Source organism: Macrotis lagotis, chromosome 1, assembly GCF_037893015.1.
Source record: "Macrotis lagotis isolate mMagLag1 chromosome 1, bilby.v1.9.chrom.fasta, whole genome shotgun sequence".
Taxonomy (NCBI): Eukaryota; Metazoa; Chordata; class Mammalia; order Peramelemorphia; family Peramelidae; genus Macrotis; species Macrotis lagotis.
The window spans coordinates 621,717,887-621,745,357 of NC_133658.1; the positions used below are offsets into that span (position 1 = coordinate 621,717,887).

Here is a 27,471-nt window from a genome sequence, read left to right on the forward strand (position 1 = left end):
GTAATAAACACTAATGGGTATAAATGTATAATACAAATTGGTGTAAAAATATAAAATAACACTTCTTAAAAATTTAAAAATAACACTTCTTAAGCATTTGCAGGACCCAGAAAAAAAAATCAGTGTTGGGAGGGACTTCATTCACCAACTAGTCTAATCCCATCTCAAACAGAATTCCCTCTTACAATATACCTGACACATGGTATTCAACCTTAAGCAAAACTTTGATGAAATAGAAACCAACTACTTCCCAGACTGCCCATTTTGCTTTTAGATAACTTGAATGATAGATAATAAATAGATAGATAGATAGATAGATAGATAGATAGATAATTGATGGAGTGGGTGGATGGATAGAGATATAAGGATAGATGGTACCTTTTTAGATACTTATACTCTGTGCCGGGCATTGTGCTATGGTCAAGAAAACAAAATAGACCCTCCTCTAAAAGTGCTTATAATCCAAAAGAGGAAAACAAAACATAAAGAGAATCTGGAAAAATGCAGACAGAGAGCAAGGTGAACTGTTGGAGAGGTGGAGACCAGAGCACTATGACTGGGGCTACTACTAAGATAAGACAATTTTTCTTACCTAAAGTCTAATTTCCTTCTTTGTAACTTCTACCCATTCATTGTTCCTCAGATCCAAGAGAAAAAATCTGATCTCTCTTTCAGATGATAAATCAATTTGTACTTGCAGACAGTTTTCATATCCCCCTGAACTGAGGTCATTCACCATTCTAGTGGTTTCACCAGTTATCCTTCTCAAGCTATGTTGCCAAGAATGTCTATAACACTGATAAGCAATCGGGAAATTCAATAAATGCTGACAATTATTGCTAACAAAATCTGAGCAGTCTGAGCAGTAGAGTGGCATAACTAATAGAATATTGTACTTGAAGATAGAAAGAACTGGGTTCAAATCCCACCTCTGATATGTATTAGTTTCATGACCTTGGGCAAGTCATTTAACCTTTCCATGCCCCAGGTAACACTCTAAAATATAAATTATTTGAGGAGTGATTAGTTTGAGGAGTAAAAAATTACAATTGTTGATTCACATCAATGGATTCTTGATAAAGTGGAAAGTCAGAGATATGTATACATAACTTTATTCAAATAGAAACATAAAAGGAAAAATATATACAAAATAATGCTTGAACTTAGAAAGTAAGAACTATAACCTCAATAAACCACTCAGAAGAAGAAATCAAATAAGTCATTAATAAGCTTCTCTGCAAATAGCACTAGGATCAGATCATTCTATCAGTGAATTCTCTATATTCCTAGATTATTTCTAAACATAATAAAATGTTTTTGTAAGCAAAATGTGGTTTGAACTCAAAAAGTTGACTCATAAGCTATTTATCAGTTATGACACAATTTTCTTCTACCTTCCCTGGGTAAACAATAATAATGAAATCTGGGGTTTTTTCATTTACAAGGTGTTTTCACTCTTCAACCTTCATTTAGTAAAACTAAAATATTCAGGGACAACTTGTCTCAATGCCTAATTTGGCAGAGATTTAAACTTCCCAAAAGTTCTTCCTAAAATCCTTTACAACTATATTTTTCCTCTCTGTTTACCTTCTAGATCCTGAATTCTTAAATAGTCCTGTATCAGCTCCAGTGATATTTGTTTATTATTGTAGGGCTTTATAAAGATTTCAAAAAAGCAATTCATTTTTTCATTTTATATATATACATACATATATATATATATATATTTGAAGTCTGCGTACATTGAAATATTGGCCAGTGAAACCATGAAAATGTTTCAAGTGCATAAATGACAGAAGATGGCTGGAACAAAATCCATTCTACATCTTTAGGTAATTCTCATTAACAAACATTTATTGGAGGTCTTCTATATTCTGAGCATTCTACATCCAAAAACAAATACAGTCTCTCTTTTCAATGACCTTACAGTCTACTTAGAAAGTTAAGGCATGTACCATAACTAACACAGGACCGAGCACATAGTATTCACTTAATAAATGCTTCTGGATTAAGTAATAAATAAAATACATGCTGTACAAATTGATTATATTTGATATTTAGGTGCTGAGGTCAGTTATTTCTTCACATTTGGCATCTAAGTCTAACCAAAGGGATGTAAGGTAATGCACTAACAGAAAAAAGATTTTTGAAGAGGAGGCTGAAAGTGAACTTCAAATTAACCCCTAAAATTCCCTCAAAGTATCATATTAAAGCTAGAAGGGACCTTAACGATTGCCTAGTCAAACTCCTTCATTAAGAAGGAAGGAAATGGGGGAACAAAACCAAGATGGAGGCATGGAAGCAGGAATTCCCAGAAGCTCTCTTCCAAAATGCTCTAAATACCTTAAAATTATGACTCTAATCAAATTCTAGAGTCGCAGAACCCACAGAAAGACCAAGTGAAACAATTTCCCAGCCCAAGATAACTTGGAAGATCCACAGGAAGTCTCTGTTCCACTGAAGTTGGAAGGGGCCATGGCTCTGTCAAGGCCCTAGCTTCACTGGAGCAAACAAACTCCAACCTTCCAGGAATAGTCCATGGGGCACCTGGGCTCATGGCAACCAGAGCAGTTTCCAGACATCCCAACCTAGAGATCACCAAGAACAGCTTGGAACTTTAGTGGGAAAACTCTGCTGTACAGAGCCCAGGCCAGCCAGACCTTGGCACAGGCCCAGTCTGGGGAATCAGAAGCAGACCTATGGAGCCTCCCAGGAAGGAGTCACCTAGCAGCTGCTTCCAGAGCACTTAGCCCAAGGAAGGTAAGGGGATGGGGGAGACTGTTGAGGTCTCTATACTATCCCTGGGACAGGAGTCTGTTGCATTGTCCATATTCAGACCCTAGTCATGGTCTAGAGCCTCCTATTGTCAGAGAGGGATCCTCATCACAGCTCCAGGGCAGAGGGGAGGGCTTGTGGTCATTCACAGACCAGAGCACGGACCAGGAGAACAGTCAGAATCTCTCATAATACCTTGAGAGAATTGAGGTCCATGGGGGAGTGGGCATCCAAAAAACACTCAAAAGTTTGGGAAGTACATTAAAACTAGTTCCTAGGCTAGGGAAATGAGTAAACAGGAAAATAAATAAATAAATAAATAAATAGATAAATACTTTAGTCCCATGAAGGATCAAGACACACACTAAGAAAATGACGAAGCCAAACTTTCTGTATCCAAAGCCTCCAAGAAAAATAGGAATTAGTCTCAGGCTATGGAAGAGCTCAAAAAAAGAAGAGAAATGAGAGTGATGCCAAAAAAATCATGAAAACCAAGTCAGCAGTTTGGTGAAGGAGATACAAAAAAAAAATACTGAAGAAAATAACATGTTAAAACCAGTTTAGGTCAAATGGAAAAAACAGTTCAAAAGGTCAATGAGGAAAAGAATGCCTTAAAAAAGCAGAATTGAGCAGAAGGAAAAGGAAATAAGAAAACTCTCTGAAGAAAACAACTCCTTCAAATGTAGAATGGAGCTAAAGGAAGCTGATGACTTTGTGAGAAATCAAGAAACAATAAAACAAAATCAAAAGAATGAAAAACTATAAGAAAATGTGAAATATCTCATTGGAAAAATAACTGACTTGGAAAACAGATCCAGAAGAGATAATTTAAAAATTATTGAGCTACTTGAAAGTCATGACCAGGAAAAGGGCCTTGACTTCATTTTTAAAAAAAACTTCTCTAGGAAAATTGTTCTGAGATCCTAGAAGGAGAGGGCAAACTGGAAATTGAGGGAATCCACCAATCACCTCCTGAAAGAGATTTCAAAAAAAAACTCCCAGTAATATTATAGCCAGATTCCAGAACTCCCAGATCAAAGAGAAAATATAACAAGCAGCCAGGAAGAAACAACTCAAATATTATGGTGCTACAGTCAGGATTACACAGGACTTAGCAGCATCTGGAATATGATATTCCAGAACCAAGAACAACTACCCAACAAAACTGAACATCCTCTTTCAGGGGAAAAGAGGGGCATTCAATGAAATAGAGGAATTTCAAATTTTCCTGTTTGAACAACCAGAGCTGAACAGAAAGTTTGATCTCCAAGTAGAGGACTCAGGTGAAGCATAGAGAAGGTAAATGGGAAGGGCAAAATATGAGGGATATAATGATGTTTAAGTGCCTGTATTCCTGCATGGGAAGATGATATTGACTCATAGGAACCTTCTCATTTATTAGGGCAGTTAGAAGGAATATATACAAAGCACAGGAGAGAGCTGATTATGAAGGTGTAATATATTATCAAGATGGAGTAGTGGGCAAAAAAGGAATGTACTGGGAGAAACAGAAAGGATAGTAGAATGGGCTGTTATTTCACATAAAAGAGTCAAGAAATAGCTTTTTCAGTAGCATGAAGGGGGGGAATGGTAAGGGGTCTTGAGGTATGTCATTCTCATCGGAAATGACTCAGAGAGGAAGCAGAATGCACAGACAATAGGATATAGAAATCTACCCTATTGAGTGTGTGTGTTGTTTCAAAGGAAAAAGGAGAAGAGAAGGATGGGAAAGGGGGGACAGGGCGAGGGGAGAGTAGTGTAGGTGATGGAGGATCATGGGAGAGAGTAGTTAAATACAACACTTTTTTTGGCAAGGTGGTGGGGTTGGGTGGCTTGCCTAGGGTCACACAGCTGGGTGATTTTTGGGTGTCTGGGACTGGATTTAGGCTCAGTTCTTCCTCATTCCAGGGCTGGTGCTCTGTCTCTACTGCACCACTTGGCTGACCCACAGCACACTTTTGAGGAGAGAAAAAGTGAAAGGAGAGAGAGAATAGAATAAATTGGAGAGAAATAGATGGAGGGAAATACAATTAGCAATAGCAACTATGGGGAAGAAATATTGAAGCAACTTCTCTGATGGATTTATGATATAGAGTATGCTCTATCCAGAAAGAGCTGATGGTATCTGAACACAGACTGAAATACAATTTTTTCCCCCTTTCACCTTATTTTTCTCAGGTTTTATCTATCTTTGTGGAAGGAGGGGATCATGTTTACTTTTTCAACAAGACTTTTGTAAAAAAAGACTATTGTAGTGATATGTAAATAAATAAATAAAGTGAAAAAAAAGAAGTAACAAACACACACACACATACACATACACACACACAAAGGTATGTTGTCTGTCCTTGACTATCTTTGTATAATTAAGGAGAGTCTTATCTCCCTAACAAGCCCTTCTAAGTAACCAGGAATCTGCTAGCTCCAGTCCATTAACAAGGTGTGCAAGATGTTGAAGGGTCCTAAAAAAGAATTAAAATTCCCTAATTGTTACAGAGGGATTGTTACTAGCCTCAAAGCCTGTTTTTCTTCAAAATATTCAACCATGTTTCCACCACCACCCTATGAGACTCAGAAAAGACTAGGATTTCTTTCCTTAGAGATTGGGGGAGTTAGTTGGCATTTCAGAAAATTACTGAAAAGATATTTTCTGAAAAGAATAAGTTTGACTTCTATGATGCAGAGAGGTATCCTGAAGAGAATTCTTGAGAGATTTTAACTACCAATCTGAGAGAACTAAATGATGGGACCATGTTTTCAGAACTGAGGGAAAAGTTCAAACTGAGGGAAAAAAACAGAACAAACACAGACACACAAAATGTTATTAGAGGTGGCTCTGGTAGAACTTTTTTCTCATAATTAATATATATTGTTGAAACATTAAAATGTCTTTGTATTGTTTGTTATACTATAATTAAATTATGTACCCAATAAAAAAGGAGAAGAAAATGAAAGTAAGAGTGGGAAGTCACTTATCTAAGATCATAGTCAAATAAATTCAAATCTGATAGCCTTGAAGAGTATGGGGACAGAAAGGGAATTACAGATCCTTTAGTCCAAACTTCTCATTTTACAAAATAGAAAAGAAAGCTGAGTTAGTTTTAGAGCAGAGACTAGGAATCCTTTTCTCTTGTCTTCTAGTCCAAAGCCAAAGCTCTTTTCTCCAGGTGATTTAAATCTTAGGACAGCTAAGTTGTCCAGTGAATGGAATGTCAGGTTTAGAGTCATGACAATTCATCTTCCTGAGTTCAGATGTGACCTCAGATACTTAATAGTATGTGTCCTAGGGCCATTGACTTAACCCTGTTTGCCTCATTTTTCTCATCTGTGAGAAGGAAATGGCAAACCACTCCAGTATCTTTGCCAAGAAAACTTATGATCATGGAAAATTAGATAAGATGCCAAATTTAAATCTGATTTCCCTCAGACACATGAGACATGGTGCAGGAGACAAGGCATCAATCTCTGCTCTCAAGACAAAGAGCTAATCATAAAATTGGTTTTCCAGACCCTACACATGAACCTTATGCCTCAAAATCACCCAACCTAAACTTCTCCTTCTACTCCTCAGGAATTTTTAAGTAGCATGCTATGTATATGACAGTGACTTAAGGGGGGAAATAGGCCATAGTGATGAAAGAAGCAGTATCCCTTCTCTTATCTTGCCCTTCAAATGAATGATCCCACTTGCCATAGATCAATTCTGCTGGTACCCTGGATGCTCTTAAGTTGAAAATGTTTTAAAGCAGCCATTGATGATGGCCCTATCCTAGGGCCAGGCCTCTCTTCTCATTCTAAGGCTGATTTTGAACTTGGTTACCATCATACCTGAGGAACTTTAAAATATCATCAAAATAGAGACCCAACTAGAGTCTTCTCCTATCTCCACTTTCATTATCCTATCAAAGGCTCCACAAAATTATAGTTCCATCCATTCCTTAACTCAAGGATCTATCCTAACCTTCTTTCTTAGAGGAATACAATCTCTTGTCTTCAGCACTTTAAAAATCTCCTTCTTTGGGACAAATTTCCCATCCGTGGACAAATCTCACCCCTACCCTCCATCTCATATTCTATATAATAAAATAAAGTAGAAGTAAAAGGGGTCAAAAAGTCAATCACAGAAATCTGATTTTATTCATATGAATAACATAATTTTAAAATAGCATTAAAATAGATTTATATATATATATATATACGTATATATACATATATATACATATATATACAAAAAGACTGGAGTTGGGGAAGATTAAAGGCAGGAAAATTAACAAGAGGACTAGATTCAACTAAGGTGCTAATGGCCTAGACTAATATGTTGGCAATGGGAGTGAGAAGGACTGGTAGTTATGAAAGACTTTATAAAAGAACTGAAATGACTTGTTGACTGTTAAAAATATAACAAATATTAATTAAATACAGTGTACAGAACACTGTTTTAGAGCCTGAGACAGATACAAAATTTAGATGAAACACTACTCCTTCCCTGAAAAAGTCTTCAGTTTAGCAGGGGATTATAACTCATATATGAGTGGTTATAATGCAAAAGAATATATGTTAAATGCAGTAGAGATACAAATAAAGTGCTATGTCAAGTAAAGGTTTAGGTCATTGCTAAGAGGGAATGTAAAGCAAACTTTTATACTGGTGATATTTGAGTTGGTTTTTAAAGGATAATAAGAGTTCAACAGTTACAGAGTGAAAAGGTAGAAAATTTCATGCATAAGAATAGTATGAACAGAGGCAACTAGGTGATGCAGTAAATAGAGCATTAGCTCTGAAGTATGGAGGCCTTGATTTCAGATCTGGCCTCAGACACATGATCATATTAAGTGGTGTGACCTTGGGTAAGTCATTTAATCATGATTGCCTCTCAACAACAACAAATAATATAAGCAAAAGCATGAAGGTCGTAAAGCTTAGGAGAGTCAAAGGTTTGAATAAAGTATAGAGCATGTGAAAGAGGATGCTACCACATAAGATAAAATTAGTCTGTGGAAAACTTTGAATGCCAGGTCAAGGAAATATGAATTTTCTTTAATTTACTTAATAGTGGGGCGACTAGGAGGCACAGCAGATAGAGCACTGGCCCTGGAGTCAGGAATACCTGAGTTCAAATCTGGCCTCAGACATTTAATAATTACCTAGCTGTGTGACCTTGGGCAAGCCACTTAACCCCATTGCCTTGCAAAAAAAAAAACTTAAAAAAATAATAATTTTATTTAATAAGCAAAAGAAATTCATTGAATGAATAATCATGAATTAAGAACTATGACCAGGTTTATGCATAAGGAAGGTTAATATCAATGTGAAGGATGAAATGAGCAAATTCGATGTGGGGAGAAAAGAAAGGAATAAGAAGGAAGTAAAGGGGGGTAGGAGTGAGAAGAGTTGAGAATGAATTCAAAGAATGGAATCTGCTTGATGGGAATAATTATTTTTTATTAAAAGAAGCTCTTTATTAGAAATAAAGAAGTTAAAAATAAATTTTTAAAAAATAAATAAATTTTTTTAAAAAGAAAGAAGTTCAGAGAAGGAACTGAATAGTTCAATCCTTTTGGGGGAGGAAGGGGGGGATTATGAATTCTGGTTTGGACATGAAGAATTTTAGGTGATGACAAGACATCCAGGTGGATGTTAGTTTGTTAGGTAGGTAGGTAGGCATGTAGTTAGGTAGGTAGGTAATTAGATAGAGATTTGTGAAAGTTCCTAAGAAAGAGAGCCTTAGAAAAGTGATTGATTCCTTATTTCAATCACTTCTACTTCTTCAGTCTAGTCATTCTAGCAGGTTGCCTTGTGATATAGTCGATGAAACTGTGAGGTTTCAAGCATAATCATAAACTTCTGAAAAAAATAAATCAATATCAGGTATTTAAATTGGATAGGATACTGACTAAATAGATTAGGTGTGGTTTTGATAGTTTTCCATAGCATATTAGAATATGAGACTTCATAATTATCCTGTCCATCTCCTACACGTTAAAAATAAGAATACCTAGACATAGAGAGATGAAATTACTTGACCAGTTCACACAGCAAATTACTGAAAAGACCTGGACTAGAATCCAGGTGTGATGATTTCAGCATTTATATAACTTTCCTAAAGCAAATTTCACAAATTACAACAAAGCAAAAAGTCATTAAGTCATCTTTTTAATATAAGTTCATTTGGTGATAGAGGGGAAACAGATTCAAGAAACAAGGAAACTAAACCATATGGAAGATGGAGAAGGACTCATCTGGAATGTAGCAACCATGGGGAGGAAGAACAGCAAGGTTTCTTTTTTTATCTTTGTGGCCAGCAGGTTTATATGACTTGCTCAGAGTTAACATGGCTAACAGTACTGCAAGGTTTCTTAACTATTTTTATGATGGACCCCCTTGGTAGTCTAGAAAAACCAAGGGACCCATTCTTAAAATGATATTTTTAATTTTTTTATTCTAAATTTCAATTGAAGATTAATGAAAAAAGGTATAATTTTTTCTCAACCAAGTTCATGGACCCTCTGAAATCTAGCCAGGAAGCCCCTGATGTAGTAGTTTCCGATTTTATCTAATTATTCTAGTGTTTTTTGTACCACTGGAGCATGCTGTCACCATTCTGTGCCTCATTCCAGTCCACTATTCCATTATATCTTGACTTTTTAAATTTTGTTTTAGTTAAATAATTTTTGACAAGAGCATAGATGATGGACAAGAAGTTCAAAATGAAACACTTATCCTGAGATGTTGCAAATCTGTTGATTCTTTATGCTTGACTGTACATATTTGTTACAAAGGAGAACTTCTATTCAGAGAAGAGGTGGCATGTTTATGAGTCATACAGATATGCAAAAAAAGCTTTCAATAATACATTTAAATGCATAGAAAACAAAAAATTGAAGATCATAAAAACTGCAATTTTCTTGCTTTCTTAAATTTAATAAATGTCTTAAAAAACTAAATAATAGTTCTCAGTTTCTCATGCAATCTTTTTTTTGTTCTTGATTTATTGGAATTTTTTGACCAAGCTGACAACAAAAGTTTTAATTTTGTAAGCAGCACTTTATTGAAATGGGTTTGCTAGTAGCTTAAAAAATTCATTGGGGAGACATTTCAAGATTCAGTTAGGAGGAAAAAAAACACAAGGTACACTCTTGGTGTAGGAAATTAGTGACACTTTTTTTAGGTTTTTGGTTCATAATTCAATTCATTTGCAAGCCCTGATTGATCAAGGTCCAAAGGAGACTGAGAATTGAGAAGGTTACCTACCTACCAGCTGCTGCAGTACCATAGTGGTTTTGCCTGCTAAAGGTCCATTCATGGTCATTGATTGACATTTGTTTCTACTGTCTAAAAAACTGAAAAGAAGCATAAATTGGAATTATTCTTCATACAACTTGTAAGAGATATCGATACTGAACCCAAGATGAAGCACCACACCATCTTTATGCGGAACCATCAATTACAGCAAATGGAGAACTTTTGAATTCTGTGATAACTTCACTTACCTTGGCAGTGAACTTTCCTAGGAGGCACACATCATTAATGATGTTGACACATGCATTGAAAGAGCTAGCTCAGTGTTTTGATGGAAAATGTGAAAGAGAAGGAGTATTAGATTGACCACCCAAATGAAGGTCTACAAAGCTGTTATGCTGACTTCATTGTTGTAACACTGTAAAACCTACCATTCCAGGAAACTGAATTGCTTCCATTTAAATTAACTTAGGAAGATTATGAAGATAAGTGACAGAAGAAGATACTAGACACTGAGATCCTTTCCTGAACTAAACTGCCAAGCATTCAAATATTACTATAGAGAGGGCAACTCCAATGGGTTGACCATGCTGTTTGAATGCCAAACATATGCTTGCTGAAAAGACTTTTATGGAGAACTCACACAGGGCAAGTACTCACAGAGGGGGTCAGAAAAAAGTGATATAAGGACATTTTCAAGGTCTCTCTTAAGAAATTTGGAATTGATTGTACAACATGTACACTAGCTTGGGACTGCCCCATATGGTATGCCCTTATGAGAGAGGGTGCTATGCTCTATGAACAAGGCAGAATTGAAGCAACTCAAAAAACAGAACCAAGTGTTCACATGAACTATTTGTGCTTGTCCTGTAGTAGAGCATTTTGAGGTTTTATTGACTTGATCAGACACAGTTGGACACACTGTACCTCTTGTCTCTAACCTAGTGATGTCATATTGGTTCTCTTTGATAACAAAGGACAAGAACCAACCAACAAAACATTAAATATATGAAATAATCAGCAGAGGGAAGATGCAAGAATTAAAAAAAGATTGGGTAAAGATAATATTTTGGCTGGGACTTGATGAAAGTCAGAAGAATTGGGAGGTTGATATGAGGAGGGAGAACATTCCAGATATAGGGCATAGCCAGAGAAAAATGCCAGGAATTGAAAAATGGAGGAGGCCAGTGACCCTGGATCACTGACTACATGAGTGACATATAAGGTGCTAGAAAACTAAAAATACAGAAGGAGAGAAGGTAGTGCTAGGTTATGAAAGGCTTAAGTAGAAAATTTTGTATTTAATCCTGAAGGTGATAAAGGACTCCTGGAGTTCATTGAACATGAGAGTAACATGGTCAGGGCAGCACTTTAGGAAAATCACTTTGGTGACTGAATGGAGGAAGGACTAAAAAGGATAGAGATTTGTGATAAGTAGATTGTATAGCAGGCTACTGAAATAGTCCAAGTATAAGAAGTGAAGTTTCTACCCTGTGATATTGGAAATGTCCTAGAAAAAAAGGGTCATAATGGAAAAATTTTACAAAGATGAAATAAATATGATTTGGCAATAGATTGTATTTGGAGAGAGAGGGGGAAGGTAATAGAAGAGTAAAGGATGACACCTAGCTTCTGAGAGACTGAGAAAATGGTGGTGCCCTCAAAAGTTACATTTGGAAGGGGGGAAGTGTTTGGGGTCCTCTTGGTTTCTTTCTTAAGGCTTAAGGGAAGTTAGATGAAAAATAGAGTTTTGCCAAGATTACTGCAGATTGTCAGTAAGGAAAAATTCCTAACACCAAGGCCCAAGGTTAAGATGTTGACCTAAATTTACCTTTATTATCTCTAGTTGAACCTTGGTTTCTTTGTGACTGAAGGAAATTAAATTTATTGGAAACATGTGGGTAACAAAAACAAAAATATAATGTCTGTGGATAGATGAAGTAAAGTTCAGAAAAAAGTTGACCTTATCTTGAGATTTCCATCAGCCTGAGTCTGCTGATCTAAAATATTCCTAGATCAAATTGACTCTCCTAGATATTTTCCTTCTCTGGCATATCTTAGTCTTACTTTTATTTCTCAAAGTTGCATGGGAAATGCCATGTTTATTCCAACTTCTCAAATTCAGACACTCATAATTTTTCCCTCCCTCACCCCCTTTTTTCTTCTAAGGTAGTTTCTCCCTTTTACTCAAAATTTTTAGGTCATGACAAGGAATTGTACAGGTTCTATTTACACTCAGTCCTGATTGTTTGATTCAATCAAAAAGTGCATTGATCTAGTGAAGTCACTGAGCCAAATGACATTCCAACTCCACTTTGAACACCAGTCTTTCAACATAGGACTCATCCCCCATGTAGTCTCTGGTTCAGCTATATTGGCTTAATTGGCAAGCCTCACAGAGAATATACCTCTGTGCTTTTGCCCTTTCTGCTGTCCCTCTTGCCTTAAGAAGTCTCTATGTCCTCACTTTCATCTCTTAGAATCCCTTACTTCTTCAAGAATCAGCTCACTTTAATTTCCAAAGACTTTTTCCTGCCTTTATGTACCTTCTCTATGTAAATGTTGTCTTTTCCATTAGAGTATATAAGCTCTTTATAGAAAAGCACTGCTTTTTTCTTTTTCTTTTTATGCTCAACATTTAGCAAAATGCCTCCCTACAAAAAATAATCTCTTAATACTTGTTTAATTACATTTTTCCTTACATTATTACACTATTATTTAAAATTCATATATTAATTCTTTTTATGAAACCTTCCTAGTCCCTCCCCTCTCAGCTGCTAGTCCCTCTTCCTTGAAATTACCTTATATTTACATTGTTTATATGTGTAGTATTCCTATAGCATTTACACCTCTTAGGAGTTTCATTTTTGGCTTTGTAACCTTGATGATGATGATGATGTTGTCCTTTGTTCTAGAAGACCATGGCATTAAGGAAGTGATGTCATGGCAAGCAGGGGAATTGAATTTGAATGAGTGTACTGTGCTAAGTCACCAGCTTCATTTTCTCCTCTGGAGTCATCTGGGTCCAGTGGCCAGATCAGGATGCCTGAGTTGTCCCTAGATGCAAGGCAATCAGGATTCAGTGATTTGCCCAAGGTCCCACAGCTAGTAAGTACCAAGCGTCTGAAGCCAGATTTGAACGTAGGTCCTCCCGATTCCAGGACTGGTGCTCTATCCACTGCACCACCTAACTTCCCTTTTTTGTTTATGTTAAGTATTTAATAAAATTCTTGTTGATTAACTGGTTGAAAAATTACTCCTCTCCCTTCCAGTTCTGAAATTCTGAGACTATAATTCTATGAGAGAAGTGGAGAACCAGATGGTCTTTAAGATTCCTCCTAGCTTTAACATTCCTTGGACACATACAATGAAAATATAGTTTCCATATGAATAATTTCCTCTTAAGTAGGAATAATTTTAAGTATTCTTTTATATGAAACAGTATTCTAATACTAAGCAGGTAGGGGAAGGGAAAATCCTTCATGTGACAAATGAAATACATTGCTCAGATTTTTTTTTCTTTAATGCCATCTCTTTATTTTACCTCCTCTTCTCCTTCCCCTAAAATGATTTTACGTGACTTTGCAACTGAAATATTAGTGCTGATGACCAGGACACAGGCATTTTGAGATGTAAACATTCATTATGTTTGTTCTCTCTGACATGATTTCATAAGTCAACTTGCTCAATGATTCTGAAGAGTTATTGCTCAGGGAAAAATACAAACATTTTTCTCGAGTCTATGATCTGTTAAAGAGACTTGAATTCACTTTGTGGGTGAAATGTAGCCTATGCATTAGAAGGAGTTGGGGCAGATGAAATATATATAAAGGGGGGCGGGACAAAGAGCAGTAGATCGAACTGGGTATAGATACTCAAGATTAAGTTTTGGAAGGGATAGAAGGTAGGAGAGGGGAGGGGAAAAAATAGCCAATCAGAGGACGTGTTTCTTTTTTACCTGCCCACACTCTCTTTGCTCTCCCACTAGGGATTCAAAGGTCAATCTTGAATCATTGAGGTGTCTCATAAATAACTTTCAGAAAGGCACTATGCCCAGAAAAAAAAGGGGAGGGGAGGGAGTGGAATGTGAAAAGATGCTTGTCCTTCTATTAACTAGCAGTATGGCCTCAGGCAAGAATCTTCACCATGAGAAGCCTGGAAAAGTGGAGAGGTTGCAGGAGTCAGGGTTCAAATCCTATTTCAGCTATTTTTTAAATATATGACCCTGGGAAAAAATCACTTAATTTCTCTAGGTTTTGATGTTTTTTAATCAAAAAAGTGATGGAGTTAGATTCAATGGATTTTAGGTCCCTTCCATTTCTAAATCTCCAATTCTATGATTACTCTAGAAGACTTGAACCACTTGACTTGAGTGTCTCCCAGATCCAAAATGATCTATTCATACCTTTGCCTAATCTTTTCCTATGATAAAGTCAACATTTACAAAGTGACTGTGACAACAATAATACTAATAATAACTAGCACTGATATAGAACTCTAAAACCAGTTCCCTATCCATTGCATCATTTAGAGGGGCAACTTTTCCTAGTGGATATAGCCCTGAATTTGGAATCAGAAAGACTTAAATTCAAATCTGCCTCAGACACTTACTTGCAATGTGACCTTGAGTAAGTCACTTCTGATGGCTCAGTTTCCTCATCTGTAAAATGGGAATGATAATAGCAACTATCTCCAAGTTTCTTTGAGGATAAAATGGGATGATATTTGTAGAGAATTTTGCAAAATTCTAAAAAAATTATATAAATGCTAGTTATTGTTCTTCCTCTAAATCTATGTAACCTTAGGCAAGTTACTTAGCTTCTCACCTCAGTTTTTTGCTTTAAAAAATTAGGGGATTAAATTAGATGTCCTCTAAAGTTCCTTCCAATTTTAAATTAATGATCCTATGATTAGTCATATTTGGTTATAAAAATATAGGGAAGTTTACTGGACCCATTGAAGATTAACTTTGGCCTTATTTCCACTTGACTTTAATCAGATGAGCTATTGGTCCCAAACTTAGCTATATTATTTAAGAGTAAATGTTCAGTTCTATAAAACTCTGTAGGGAGAAAGCTTTTGGTAGGGTAAATATATTTCCATTTCTAAGGGGAACTAAAACAGAAGATATCAAAAAATCTAAAATTTTTAAGGAGAAAATCCTTGCAAAATACTCAAAGCTCTATTTCTCTAATTTGATTCCAAAAGCACACTAGTCACCTTGGTTCACATTCTATTTATTGATCAAAGTTTTTCACCCTAGGGAAAAGCCAAAATGATGAAAGATGGAAAGCTCTTCCGAATTATCCAAGAAAACTGCTGGGATCCAATAGTTCGTATTAAAGAAATGGATCAAAAAGGTAGGTTACTATTTTGTGAGAACTATAGTTATTCTCTAGAAGTTTTTTAATTGAGATAATAATAATTTTGGATTTCAAGGAACAGAGATTTGGCCTTGTCCTCTTCAAGCTAGCTGCAAGAATTCTACTTAGAAATGCTCCTATTAGGCACTTAATAAATGCTCAAAAGCATAAATGAAGCGAACTATATTCCAGGGGAGATTAATACAGCAAAGGTACACATCTTTTCTTGTATTCTGCTTCAGTTATTAACAAGCTGAAAAACTCTGAGTAAATCCTTTAACATCTGTGTAAAACTTAAAGAGTTTTATAAATGTTAGCTATTTTTATTATTGTTATTAAAATCCCAGGCAAGTAAATAAACTCAAGCCAAAAATGTTTCTTTATAAAGAAACTCTACACTCATAATGGTGTAGACAAAATGATCTGGATATTCCTAACTGAGTTGAGCAAACCCTAGAGCACCTTTGACTATACTAGTCTTGAATATGTGAGCCATGTTCAAAAATAGCACTTGCAGAACTCCTATAAAGTCCTAGCTATATGTATCCAAGTAGATTCATCAATCACTCTGGTTGTCTCTAGCTCCATGTTCCTCTTCCATCTGAGGGAAGACTTACATCAAATGATAATACTTCAATCTTCACATTTCTATTGAACCTTCAGGTTTACAAGGAGATGATCTCCCCAAGCTCAAATTGCTCAAATCAAATGATTGCTAAAATCTATGAACAGCAGAAAATATTCTTAGTAAATATAGTTCTTGACCCTCTTGTATGCTAAAAAAGACCTGAATTCATTTTGTGAATAAAATGTAGCCTGGTTTAGATGAAGGGGTTGGGGCAGATCAAGAACATGAAGAGAAAAGGAAAAAGCAAAGAACTACCTAGAGAGAAAAGGAAGCAAGACTTAAGCTCAAGGGATGCTACCTCAAATCTTCCCCCCCCTCCAAGGAGAAAACTTAAGAAGATGGGATGCAGAGTAATTGGTGTCTTAAACTGTTTATGACTAAACTCAAGTTTAAAATGTGCTTCTTATTTTTTTCCCTTTCCCCTTTCCCTGCCCCCCATTTTCCATTTTGATTTTATTTCAACACTGTATTCCTTTCTCCTTGGGACAAGAAGATAAAATGTCAAGCTCTAAGGAAGGAGTTTCAAATCTATCTGTGTCATCTTCATGAGAAGAAAAGTTTAATTAGTGCCCTTGAGGTCACTCTACCACCTGCCCCAAAACAAAGCTGGAAAAAGATGGAATAATAAGGGGCCTGGGATTCATACCTGAATTAGACCTGGTGAACACAAGGAAGATCATCAGGAAAACCTCTGCCAGAGCAAGCATGAAGCCCAGGCCAACTTAGCCCTCAATGCAGCTGTGGCCCTCAGCACAGTCCAAACCCTAGGAAATGGAGACAGACCTGTGGAGCCACCCAACAGGGAATCACCCAGCAGCTGCTCCCGTAGTGCTCAGCTCACAGAAGGTAAGGGGGTAGGGGAGACTGTCAAGGTCTCTCCTCTGTTCCTGGTACAGAACTCTTGTGTTTTGTCCATATTCAGACCCTGGTCACAGTCTGGGGTCCCCCCCTTGCCCTCCTCACAGCTTGTAGTCATTCACAGACCAGAGTACAGGCCAGGAGAGCAGTCAGAGCCTCTCATATGACCTTGAAGGAGCTGAGGTCTTTACAGGAGTATCCCAAAACCAGGGCACAAGCTGGGGAAATGAGTAAACAGAAAATAAGTAACTTGACCATAGACAATTACTTTGGTCCCATGGAGGATCAATACACACTCAGAAGATGAGAAAGTCCAAACTTCTGTATCCAAAGCATCCAAGAAAAATAGGAGTTGGGCTCAAACTATGGCAGAGCTTTAAAAAAGATTTTGAAAATCAAGTAAGGGAGGTAGAGGAAAAATTGGGAAGAGAAATGAGATAGATGCAGGAAAGACATGAAAACCAAGTCAGCAGCTTAGTCAAAGAAATTCAAAAAATTGTTGAAGAAAACAATATGTTAAAAACCAATCTAGGTCAAATGGAAAAAGCAGTCCAAAAAGTTAATGAGGAGAAAAATACCTTAAAAAGCAGAACTGGACAGATGGAAAAGGAGATAAGAAAGCTCTCTGAAGAAAACAATTCCTTCAAATGTAGAATGGAGTTAAAGGAAGCCAATGACTTTGAAAGGAATCAAGAAATGATAAAAACAATACCAAAAGCATGAAAAACTAGAAGAAAACATGAACTATATCATGTAAAAACAACTGATTTGGAAAAAACAGATCTAGAAGAGACAATTTAAAAATTATTGGACTACCTGAAAGTCATGATCAGGATAAGAGTATTGAATTCATTTTAAAGAATTTCTATAGGAAAACTACCCTTTCATCCTAGAAGCAGAGGATAAAATAGAAACTGAATCTACCAATCTCCTTCAGAAAGAGATCCAAAAAAAAAAAAAATAACCCCAAGGAATATTATAGCCAAAGTACAGAACTACAAGTCAAAGAGAAAATACTAAAAGCTGCCAGAAGCAAACAATTCAAGATTACATGGAATCTGGCAGCTTCTACATCAAGGGCTCATAGGGCTTGGACTCTGATATTCTGGAAGGCAAAAGAGCTTGGAATCCAACCAAGAATCAGTTGATTCTTCTTCAAAACTGAATATCTTCTTGCAGGGGAAAAGATGGACTTTCAATGAAACAGGGGGATTTCAAATGTTCCTGTTGAAACAACCAGAGCTGAACAGAAAGTTGGATCTTCAAGTACAGGACTCAGGCGAAGCATAGAGAGGGTGGATGAGAAGGGTAAATTATGAGGGATTTAATGAAGTTGAAATGCATGTATTCCTGCATGGAAAGAAGATATTGATAATATTCATATGAACCTTTTCATTTAATAAAGAAGTTAGAAGGAGCATATATATATATATATAAATTCAGATATATATAAATTCAGATATATATATATATATATATATATACAAATTCAGCTCCTTCCTGTGCCTTGTCTCGAGAGACAAGGCACAGGAAGGAGCTGAATTTGAAGGTATAATAAACATATTGTAAAAATGGAGTCAGTGGGTGAAAAGGAAATGTACTGGGAAAAAGGAAAGGAGAGGTAGAATAGACTAAGGTATTTCATGTAAAACAGTCAAGAAATAGATTTTGTCATGGTATGGAAGTGGGGAAGGTGAAGGGGAATGAGGGAGCTTCATTCTTATTGGAAATGGCTCAGAGAGGATACTACATATATATATATATATATATAAAATACATATATAGTATATATATATATATATTAAATATATATAAAATTAATACGGTATAGAAATCTAGAAGGAAAGGAGGATAGGAAAAAGGGTATAGGGAGGAGGGGGGATATACACGATAGAGGAGAGGGTGGATCATGGGAGATGATAGGCAGATATAATACATTTTCTTTTTTTTACTTTTAGCAAGGTGGTGGGATTGTGTGGCATGACTGGGACCCCACAACTGGGTGGTTGCTGGGTCTCTGGGGTGGGATATGGGCTTGGGGTCTCCTTGCCCCAGGGTCAGTGCTCTGTCTACTATGCCATTTGGCTGCCCCACAGCACATTTTTGCAGAGGGGAAGGTGAGAGAAAATAAAATAAATGGTAGTGGGGAGGAATGGATGGAGGAAATTACAATCAGCAACAGCAACTGTGGAAAGATATGGAAGCAACTTCTCTGATGGATTTCTGATAAAGAATGTGATCTACCTCAGAGATAGAGCTGATGGCATCTGAACACAGACTGAAGCACAATTTTTATCTCTTTCTTTCACTTTATTTCTCATGAGGTTTTTTTATTTGGGGGGAATTATGTTTACTCTTATAAGACTATTTTAGTAATATGTAAATAAATAAAAATGTAAATTTAAAAAAATAAAAGTGACTCGAGACACAATACTTGCTGCCCATATTAACTATTTCCAGGAGTCTGAGTGAATAGAGAATAGTGCCAATCCATTACATCTGTGAGAGTGAGGCTTTTCCTGTCTATTGTCGGGTTTGGCATGATTTGAGGTATGGAGATTGTACTTAGCATATCATCAAAGTATGGTACTGAAAACCAACTGGGACTGCAAGCCCTAGTTATCAGAATAGGCCTCACTCATAAACTTTCCCTGATGAAATGATAATCTTCACTGAACATACTTTTGAATTTTTAGAGTTCTACTGAAACCCAATATAAAGGAATCTGGACTCATGTAAAGCTAAGTAAAGGAAAAAATCAGAACTATAACTATGAAAGGGTGACTAAATCTTTTGCTTGGGATACCAAAATTTAGAAGGCATAAAAATGTTAAATGATGATTTTTAAGATTTGTTCAGAGGGTGCTACAATCAAGATGGGAGAGTAGAAAAAGCATTCAAGTGAAGCAAATCAACAAATTGGGCATGCAACTAAAAACTAGAAAAATAACAAATTAAAAATTCTTAATTAAACACCAAAATAAAAATCCTGAAAATCAAAGAAGAGATTAGGAAAATTGAAAGTTAAAAAATAATTGAACTAATAAATAAGTAGAAGCTTTTTTATGGGGGGGGGACTAATAAAATAGATAAACCATTAGTTTCTTTGATTATAGCTTGTATTATTATTCAATTTATTGCATTTACATTTTGACAACATCAATACTCATAGTGAGTTTCATTTCTAATCAGAAGAGGAACAATAATTTATCACGGGAAAATATTAAGAAGAACACATCTCCTTACTCTGGCTACACACCATCTGAACTTGTTCCTACATACCCCTATACTTCTCTCCTCTCCCTAATTTTGAATGAACTTTCACCAACAAGGTTCATAACACTTCTATGGCATCACCAGTGGAAGCCAGTAGCCCAGTCTTTCTCCCACAAGGAGTCTATCCTGCCTTATATCCTATACATTCCCTCAGTTTGAACTTTTTAAAATGTTGAATTATAGATCTGAAGTGGTGGTAGATTTTATGCTGTTTGCACCAGTTGCTACTTAATCAAGGTGCAAAAGATTACTTGTGATATTTCAAGAAAGAATTCAAGGGAAGGTAATATTTGGGGGGAATGAATAACATAGGAAGAAATATAAAGAAGTGACATTTTCTCTAATTTCGTCTTTTTTTTTTCTTGATTAGGAGTAACTGTCCAAGCACTTTCTACAGTTCCTGTTATGTTTAGCTACTGGGTAAGTGTAAAGTTTTTATTTTTTTTTAGAGTTTTTGTTTTGTTTTGTTTGTTTGGGGGCGGGGTAAGTGGCTTGCCCAGGGCCACACAGCTAGGTAATTATTAAGTTAAGTGTAAACTGTCCATTTGAAAAGCTAATAGCTCACTGTTTGACAAATGGTACAATTAGAGTCTTCAAAACAAACAACTCTCTGCCCACAAATCTCCTTCCCTTCATCTACTCTTTCTCTTTATTGCTGCTCCCCTACACCCAGAACAGGAGCAGAATGAGTAAGATTTCAAAAACAAGCAATATTTGTAATGGTTAGCCTCCCCTCTCTCTTTTCATCAATACTTACCAGTCCTAAATCTGTTCTAGAGATCCTTGTTAGATGACTAATTTGCTAATCTAAATTAACAAACTTATTCATGCTAAAGAGTAAAATAATTATTAAATACATTAGCATTACCCTTTCTAGGGAAATGTACATTGAAAGGAAGAGTGCCTGGAATTAGAAAGTTTTAACAAAAAGAAATGGTGTCTAATGTTGAGAATTTTAGAAACCATGAATGAATTAATTCACACAGCTTTATTTATGCCTGTTTTTAAATAGTTATATTTCTTAGGTACTAAGGAAACAAATGGGAAGAAAAAAATGAAATAGGCCCTGCTCTCTAGGAGCTCCCACTTTAATTGGGGTAGGGCATTCATAAAAGAAAGTTCTGCTATAGAACAAATAGAAAAGCCCCAAAGTCCTAAGAGTGCTTCCATGAGGCAAATGGCAGAGTTTTTTCTATTAATGTATACTGAGGACCTCTGTGTTTTGCCATTTGCTGGTAGACTGGAGGAGATAATTCAACTGGATTAAATAAACATTTAAGTTTCCATTACTGGATAAGAAACAATTTGGCATAGTGTTTAGAGGGCCAGGACTCAGAAGGATCTTAGTTCAAATCCAAATTCAAACACATTCTAGCTATGGATGAATTACCTAATATCTAAGATCCCCAAGCATTGGTCTATAACAATAATTTCAAGCAGGCTGCTTTAGTAGAAGCAGCTTCCATATCCACAGATCCTACTTAAATTAAATGAGAATATATCTGTAAAGTGCTTAACACAACACCTGGCTAATCACAGGTTCAATATAAATGCTTGCTCCATCCTTTTCCTCTCATCACTGATGAAATCACAGGTCTTGGGATAGAGAAAGCAAAATAGAGAGCTGCACAACTAGTTCATTCATCCCTTTTTGTTTCTTCCCAGGCCAGACCTCATGATACCTTAGACCTGTGCCAGATCTTAAATAACGACTTAGCTACAACTGTTGCAGAACACCCAAAGAGGTTTGTTGGCTTGGGAACATTGCCAATGCAGGCTCCAGACCTGGCAGTGAAAGAACTGCATCGCTGTGTGAAGGAGCTGGGTTTTCCTGGGATACAGATTGGATCCCACATCAATGAATGGGACCTGAACTCCAAGGAACTCTTCCCTGTCTATGCTGTAAGTTACCAGGGTCAAACTCAACTAGAAATGGACCTTTGGGCCCTTATCTTATCCTAGAAAGTCACAAATTAATATCTATGTTGGGTTGTACTTTCATTTATTTTGTTAAATATTTTCTAATCGTGTTGTATGAAAGGAGACGAAGGTTAGCATTCCCCTTGATAAGGATGGAAGAGGTCCTAGTGGCCTTTACAACACATATACTAATTGCTACCTACTCTGTGGCATCTAACCATGTTTTTTCATCCATAGATTTATATATATCATATATATAGACATTCTTATTGATCAGTTGTATCAAAATGTATGAACACTCATGCAAAATTATTAAGGGGCATCACAAAGATATTTGCTTCATGCAAAATTGAAATTGAACTGCCATCAATATTAAATGAAATTATGGAAAAAATATTTTCTAATCACAGTTTAATCTGGTTCAGAGTTTTCCTGATGCTTTAAGCCTTCAGGGGAAAAATTTGGCACCTCTGCTAGAAATATGCAGTGTTCTCCTAGGCTGTAGAATCCTAAGGGACTTTAGATGTCATTATGCCAAAGCTCCTTGATTTACAGATGGAGGAAACTAAAACCCAAAATTGACTAGTCTGGCATTCCTAAACTGAGAACATGAGAGGTACAGGAGTGATCTGTTGTGTGAATCTTTTACCTCTCCACCACTCAATAACACCCCTAATATTTTTACACAAGTAAATTTGACTTACAATGAACCTCTAAAGTAGAACTGAAAGGACAAAGAAGGGGAGAAGTGGTGCCACAGAAATGACAACCCAAAGTTTGAAGAGGGGGTGGGAAGATGGCATTATTTCCAGATTTCCACTCCAATGCCCGGACACTTTCAGGGCAATTTATGTGCTCAGGAGTGATGAGATTTTTAAAAATATCTCCTTCTCCCCTAAGTAGCATCCTTGAGTACAGTTGAGTATATGCCCAGAAGCAAAGAGAGACCTTAAATCTACACACTTTCTAGATACTCTGTTAAATAAAGACAGACTTTGAAAAGACAAGGAAGAGAAGGAAAGGTGTCCCAGAAATGCCCACAGGCAAATACAATGTACATGCACCTAGCCTGGGCTTGTGATGTACCTAAGGTTCAATTCTAGCAGATGAAGAGTCCCTTCTATTCCACTCTAAAGTCTGTTTTACCAGTATTCACCTCTCAGTCTGTTTCCTCATCTGTAAAATGAAGGAGAAGGGATGGGCTTAGTGGCCTCATTCTAGCTCTAAATCTATGATCCTGTGATTAATTATAGCAAGGATCCTTGAGGGTAGGGATTGGCTTAAATCAAGTTTGAGTCCACAAGCACTGTCATGCCATGCCTTCCACAGTGCTCAAAGATACTGCAAAGGTATGCCTTTTCCTTTTCCAGCCATTTTATAGATGAGGAAACTGAAGTAAAAAAATGCTTAATTGACTTACCCAGAATCACATAGCTAGAAAGTGTCTGAAGTCAGATTTGACATTGAGCCACCAAGCCACCAAGCCACCAAGGCTGCTTTTTTTAAAAAAATCTATCTAGCTGCTCCTAGTAGCTAGGTGGCACAGTGGATAGAGCATTGACCTTGAGTCAGAAGGATGGAACTTTGAATCTGACCTCAGACACTTACTACTTACTAGCTGTGTGACCTTGGGCAAGTCATTTAACCCTGATTTCCTTGCATCCAGGGCCAACTCCAATCATCTTGATTCATACTTAGCCACTGGACCCAGGTAGTTCTGGAGAAGAAAGTGAGACTGGTGATTTAGCACAGCACCCCCTTACTCAAATCCAATTCATGGGCTTGTCACGACATCACCTCCTTGATGTCATGGTTTTCGTTGAAAATTAAGGACAAATATATCATCCACAGTGCTCTGAAAACAATAAGTCCTTTATATATTTTAATTTTTGAAACCTTTTAGTCTTAAAAATTATCCCATTAAAATGAAAATATGCTTGTCAATTAACACTTTAATTATCAGTTTACACCTTAATTATAATTTAAAATCTTAGTTAATCTTTATACCACTTCAGGAGAAATCTGACACAGGATGGACCAGACCAGTTGAAGGAATGGGATAACTGAGAGTAAGTTTCATAGTTTTATCTAGTAAGGCTGCCTAACTTCGATGACTAGAACACTGAACTTATAGTTAGGAAGATCTGGGTTCATATTACATTTCAGACACCTTCAAGTAGCTATGTGATTCTAAGCAAGTCATTTAATCTCTCTTAGTCCTAATTCCTTCATCTGTGTAACAGAGATATTAACTTATTCAAAGTTGGAAGAATGATAGATATAATGTATATAAATGTTTACTTCAAAAACTTTAATTGTAATGTGAGTTATCATCATCATCATCATCATCATCATCATCATCATCATCATCATCTATTCCCAGAACTGCAGGGTATGGGTTTCCCAACTTTTACTTTCCAAAAAAACACTGATAAGGAGGCATTAGTTATAGCATATCGTTATATGGAAGAAAGAAGAGGGACAGTGACAACCATGCAAGTTTAAAAGGCTAGAAACCACAGTGGCTGCACAGACTACTTCTTTACTTTGACAGAGTCTGGCAATCCAGAATGTACATCAATGCCAGTACTTTTATAAAGTCAATAGATAGAAGCCTGAATTTTGAGATTAGTGTACTACTATACATTTTGACATAATCAAATCCATGGATATAAATCAAAAACCATTTTTATCTTATTCACATTGGGCTCAAATCTCTCCAGGTCCTTTGTCCTCCTTTGATACTAAATAGACTAGGTCTCCCCTGCTACTTTCTGGAGTTCATGCAAAGAATTATTAACCCAATATTTAATTCTATTATATTATGATAAATTGATAATTTATCTTGTAATTAAGTAAATGTTTAGAGAACTAGATTTACAAATCAAAGATAATGGTTTTAAAACCCAAATAGATCAATAGATTTCATTATGTTCTACAAAAAACAGACTACCTCCTTACTTCAGATCAGCTACCATGAATATTCCTTCTTGATCTGCAGAACAACCAGACCAGAGACTGTGAATAGATGAGTGCAAATACATTGGAACAGTTTAAAGCATTTCTTATAATGGCGAATCAGGAGCATCATCTTCAATCTTGATCATCCAACATGCAAATGTCCCCTAAATGGCAGTTAAATATTCCCTCCCTTTCCTCTATCTACCTCAGAGAGCTTCCTACCCTGACTCATTCACTGATTAGAAATCAAGGTATCTTGGTGCCTAGAGAAGAGGAACTGTCTAACTCAGTAATTCTTTTCCAACATTTCCTTTCTTCTCCTTCAAGTGGATCTTGTACAAACATGTTTCTGAATGAACCATAGAATTGATCATAGTTCATTTCATTCTATCTCCAGAAATTACTTTCTTGTCTGTTCATAATCCCCTTTAATTTTCTTCCTCCTCTTTCTTTTTTTCCTCTTTCTCTTTTTTTTTCTTTAAACCATTGGGAGTGAGAGAGTTAGACAGGCAGACATACAGATAGGCAGATTAATTTACAGAGAAAGGCTATCTTATAAGTACCTAATAAGTCGAAAAGAGGAAAATCATAAATTTGAGTAATAATTATCAATGACCTAGGCCTTAGCTTGGGATGAAAGAGGTTTTAGAGGAAATCTGACTAGCTCTTCTAATACTCTTTTCATAGGAATGATAGGAATGGGCATCCTCAATTCCAAGCAATTGACAACAAATCATACTTGATATCAACCCTTTTCTAGACTGGGGATTGCTTCTATATAGTTTGTATTGCAGTGAGTTAAGTTTCCTACTAGAGCCTCCATTGTTATTTACTTCCTATGTAAGACTAGGGAAATAACTTAATTTCTAAGGGCCTTAGTTTCTTCATTTATAAAATGAGCTTGTTGGACTAGATGATCTCAAGATTTTTTTCTAACTCTAATCCTATGAGAGCATTGCCCTTTGATATCTGATATCCTATACCTGAGCCTAATCTATATAGAAGTCAAGCTCCCTCTGTCCAGTTCTTTGAATGTATTCTTTTTCTGATATACTTTTTTATGCCCAAGTCTAACTCCTCTATCCTCATTTCTCAAGAAATATGTCTTTTTCAAGTCTCAACATCTATTGAACTAAAACCCTTTTCTCTTTTCCTAAGTGTCCTGGGTTTCACTTTCAGTCACCTGGGTTCCCTTTTAATCTTTCTATTTTCTAGACCTAGAATCATTTGGGACTCCCTTGAGATATTTTAAGGAGCAACTCTAGGGACATATCTATTCATCTATTAATTATTTGCATATAAACAAGAGTCATCAGCTTGATTACTCTAAGGATGTTTAAGGTAGATGCAAAAAAAAAAGATGATTCATTACAGTTTGTAAATATAATTACCAAAAGATGATACTTCAGGATCAAAAGTTGTGAGAGATGAAAAAGGTCTTAGAAACCTCATTCAATCCCTTCTTTTTATAGGTATAGACATTGAGGACCAGAGCAGATAAATATCTTGTCCAAGATCACACAGGTAGTATGTAGCAGAGGTGCTTGGTCCTCTGACTTTATAACCAGTGGTCTATCTATTACAAGATATGTATTAATAATAATCTTGGCATTTTTTTATTTTCAATTCCTTTGCATTTGTTAAGTTTTAATTATGCTCAAGGAGAAAGGCAATATGGTATCATGGACAGAGGATTAGCGTCATAATTAGGAAGATTTCTAACACATATTGACTATGTGATTCTAGCTAAGTTACCTAACTTGGCAGTGTCCTACAGTCAATACTTGTAGGTCTAGAGGACTGATTTGGTAAGAGTTAATTAAAAAGGAGCCTTCTATGAAGATAAACTCACAAGTCCCAACCTTACCCCCTCCCTTGGGCAGGTAAAAATCATTCAAAGTACTGTATACAGTGTACTTCCTAAGACCTCATCACAATGCTAAAAATTTCTAACTGAAAAGAATATATCCTTTGTTATTTAGCATTTATTAAATGATTGCATGTTCTATTTGAGACACACATTCTGATACAGTCCCAATATAGTAAGGAGGAAGTAGAGGAGAAGAAGCATTTAAGTTGCTCCTACCTCATTCCAGGCACTATATTAAGTACTTTACAAAAGTTAAATCATTTGATTCTCACAGCAATCCTGGGAGATAAATGCTGTAATCCATTTTACAGGTGATGAAACTGAGGTAAGCAGAGATTAAATGACCAGACCAACAAAGCTAGTGTCTGAAGCCAAATTTGAATTCTTATCATGCTGAATTCAGGTCCAGAGCTCTAGCCACTGTGTCATCTAACTATTTATAATGAGATCTTTAAGGCTGCTAAAGAAACAAGTAGTAAAACATTTTTCCCATATAAGATACAGGGGAAAGAGAACTCAGAGGATCTGGATTTAAATCCCATCTCTCATACTTACTATCTGCATGATCATGGACAAATCAC

At 36.2% G+C, this 27,471-nt stretch overlaps 1 protein-coding gene and 1 non-coding gene across 2 annotated transcripts in view; both read left to right on the forward strand.

The window, feature by feature from the left end:
• The window catches only part of ACMSD (aminocarboxymuconate semialdehyde decarboxylase), an 84,813-nt gene that overhangs the window by 15,393 nt on the left and 41,949 nt on the right, over positions 1 to 27,471 (forward strand). The window contains exons 3-5 of the mRNA XM_074215048.1: positions 15,278 to 15,374; positions 20,510 to 20,559; positions 21,805 to 22,041. Of these exons, the coding sequence (XP_074071149.1) occupies positions 15,278 to 15,374; positions 20,510 to 20,559; positions 21,805 to 22,041 (384 nt within the window). The remainder of the gene's footprint in view (positions 1 to 15,277; positions 15,375 to 20,509; positions 20,560 to 21,804; positions 22,042 to 27,471) is intronic.
• Positions 22,167 to 22,288, forward strand: LOC141510754 (U6atac minor spliceosomal RNA). Its single transcript, XR_012475167.1, has one exon. It is a non-coding gene; the product is annotated as a U6atac minor spliceosomal RNA (small nuclear RNA).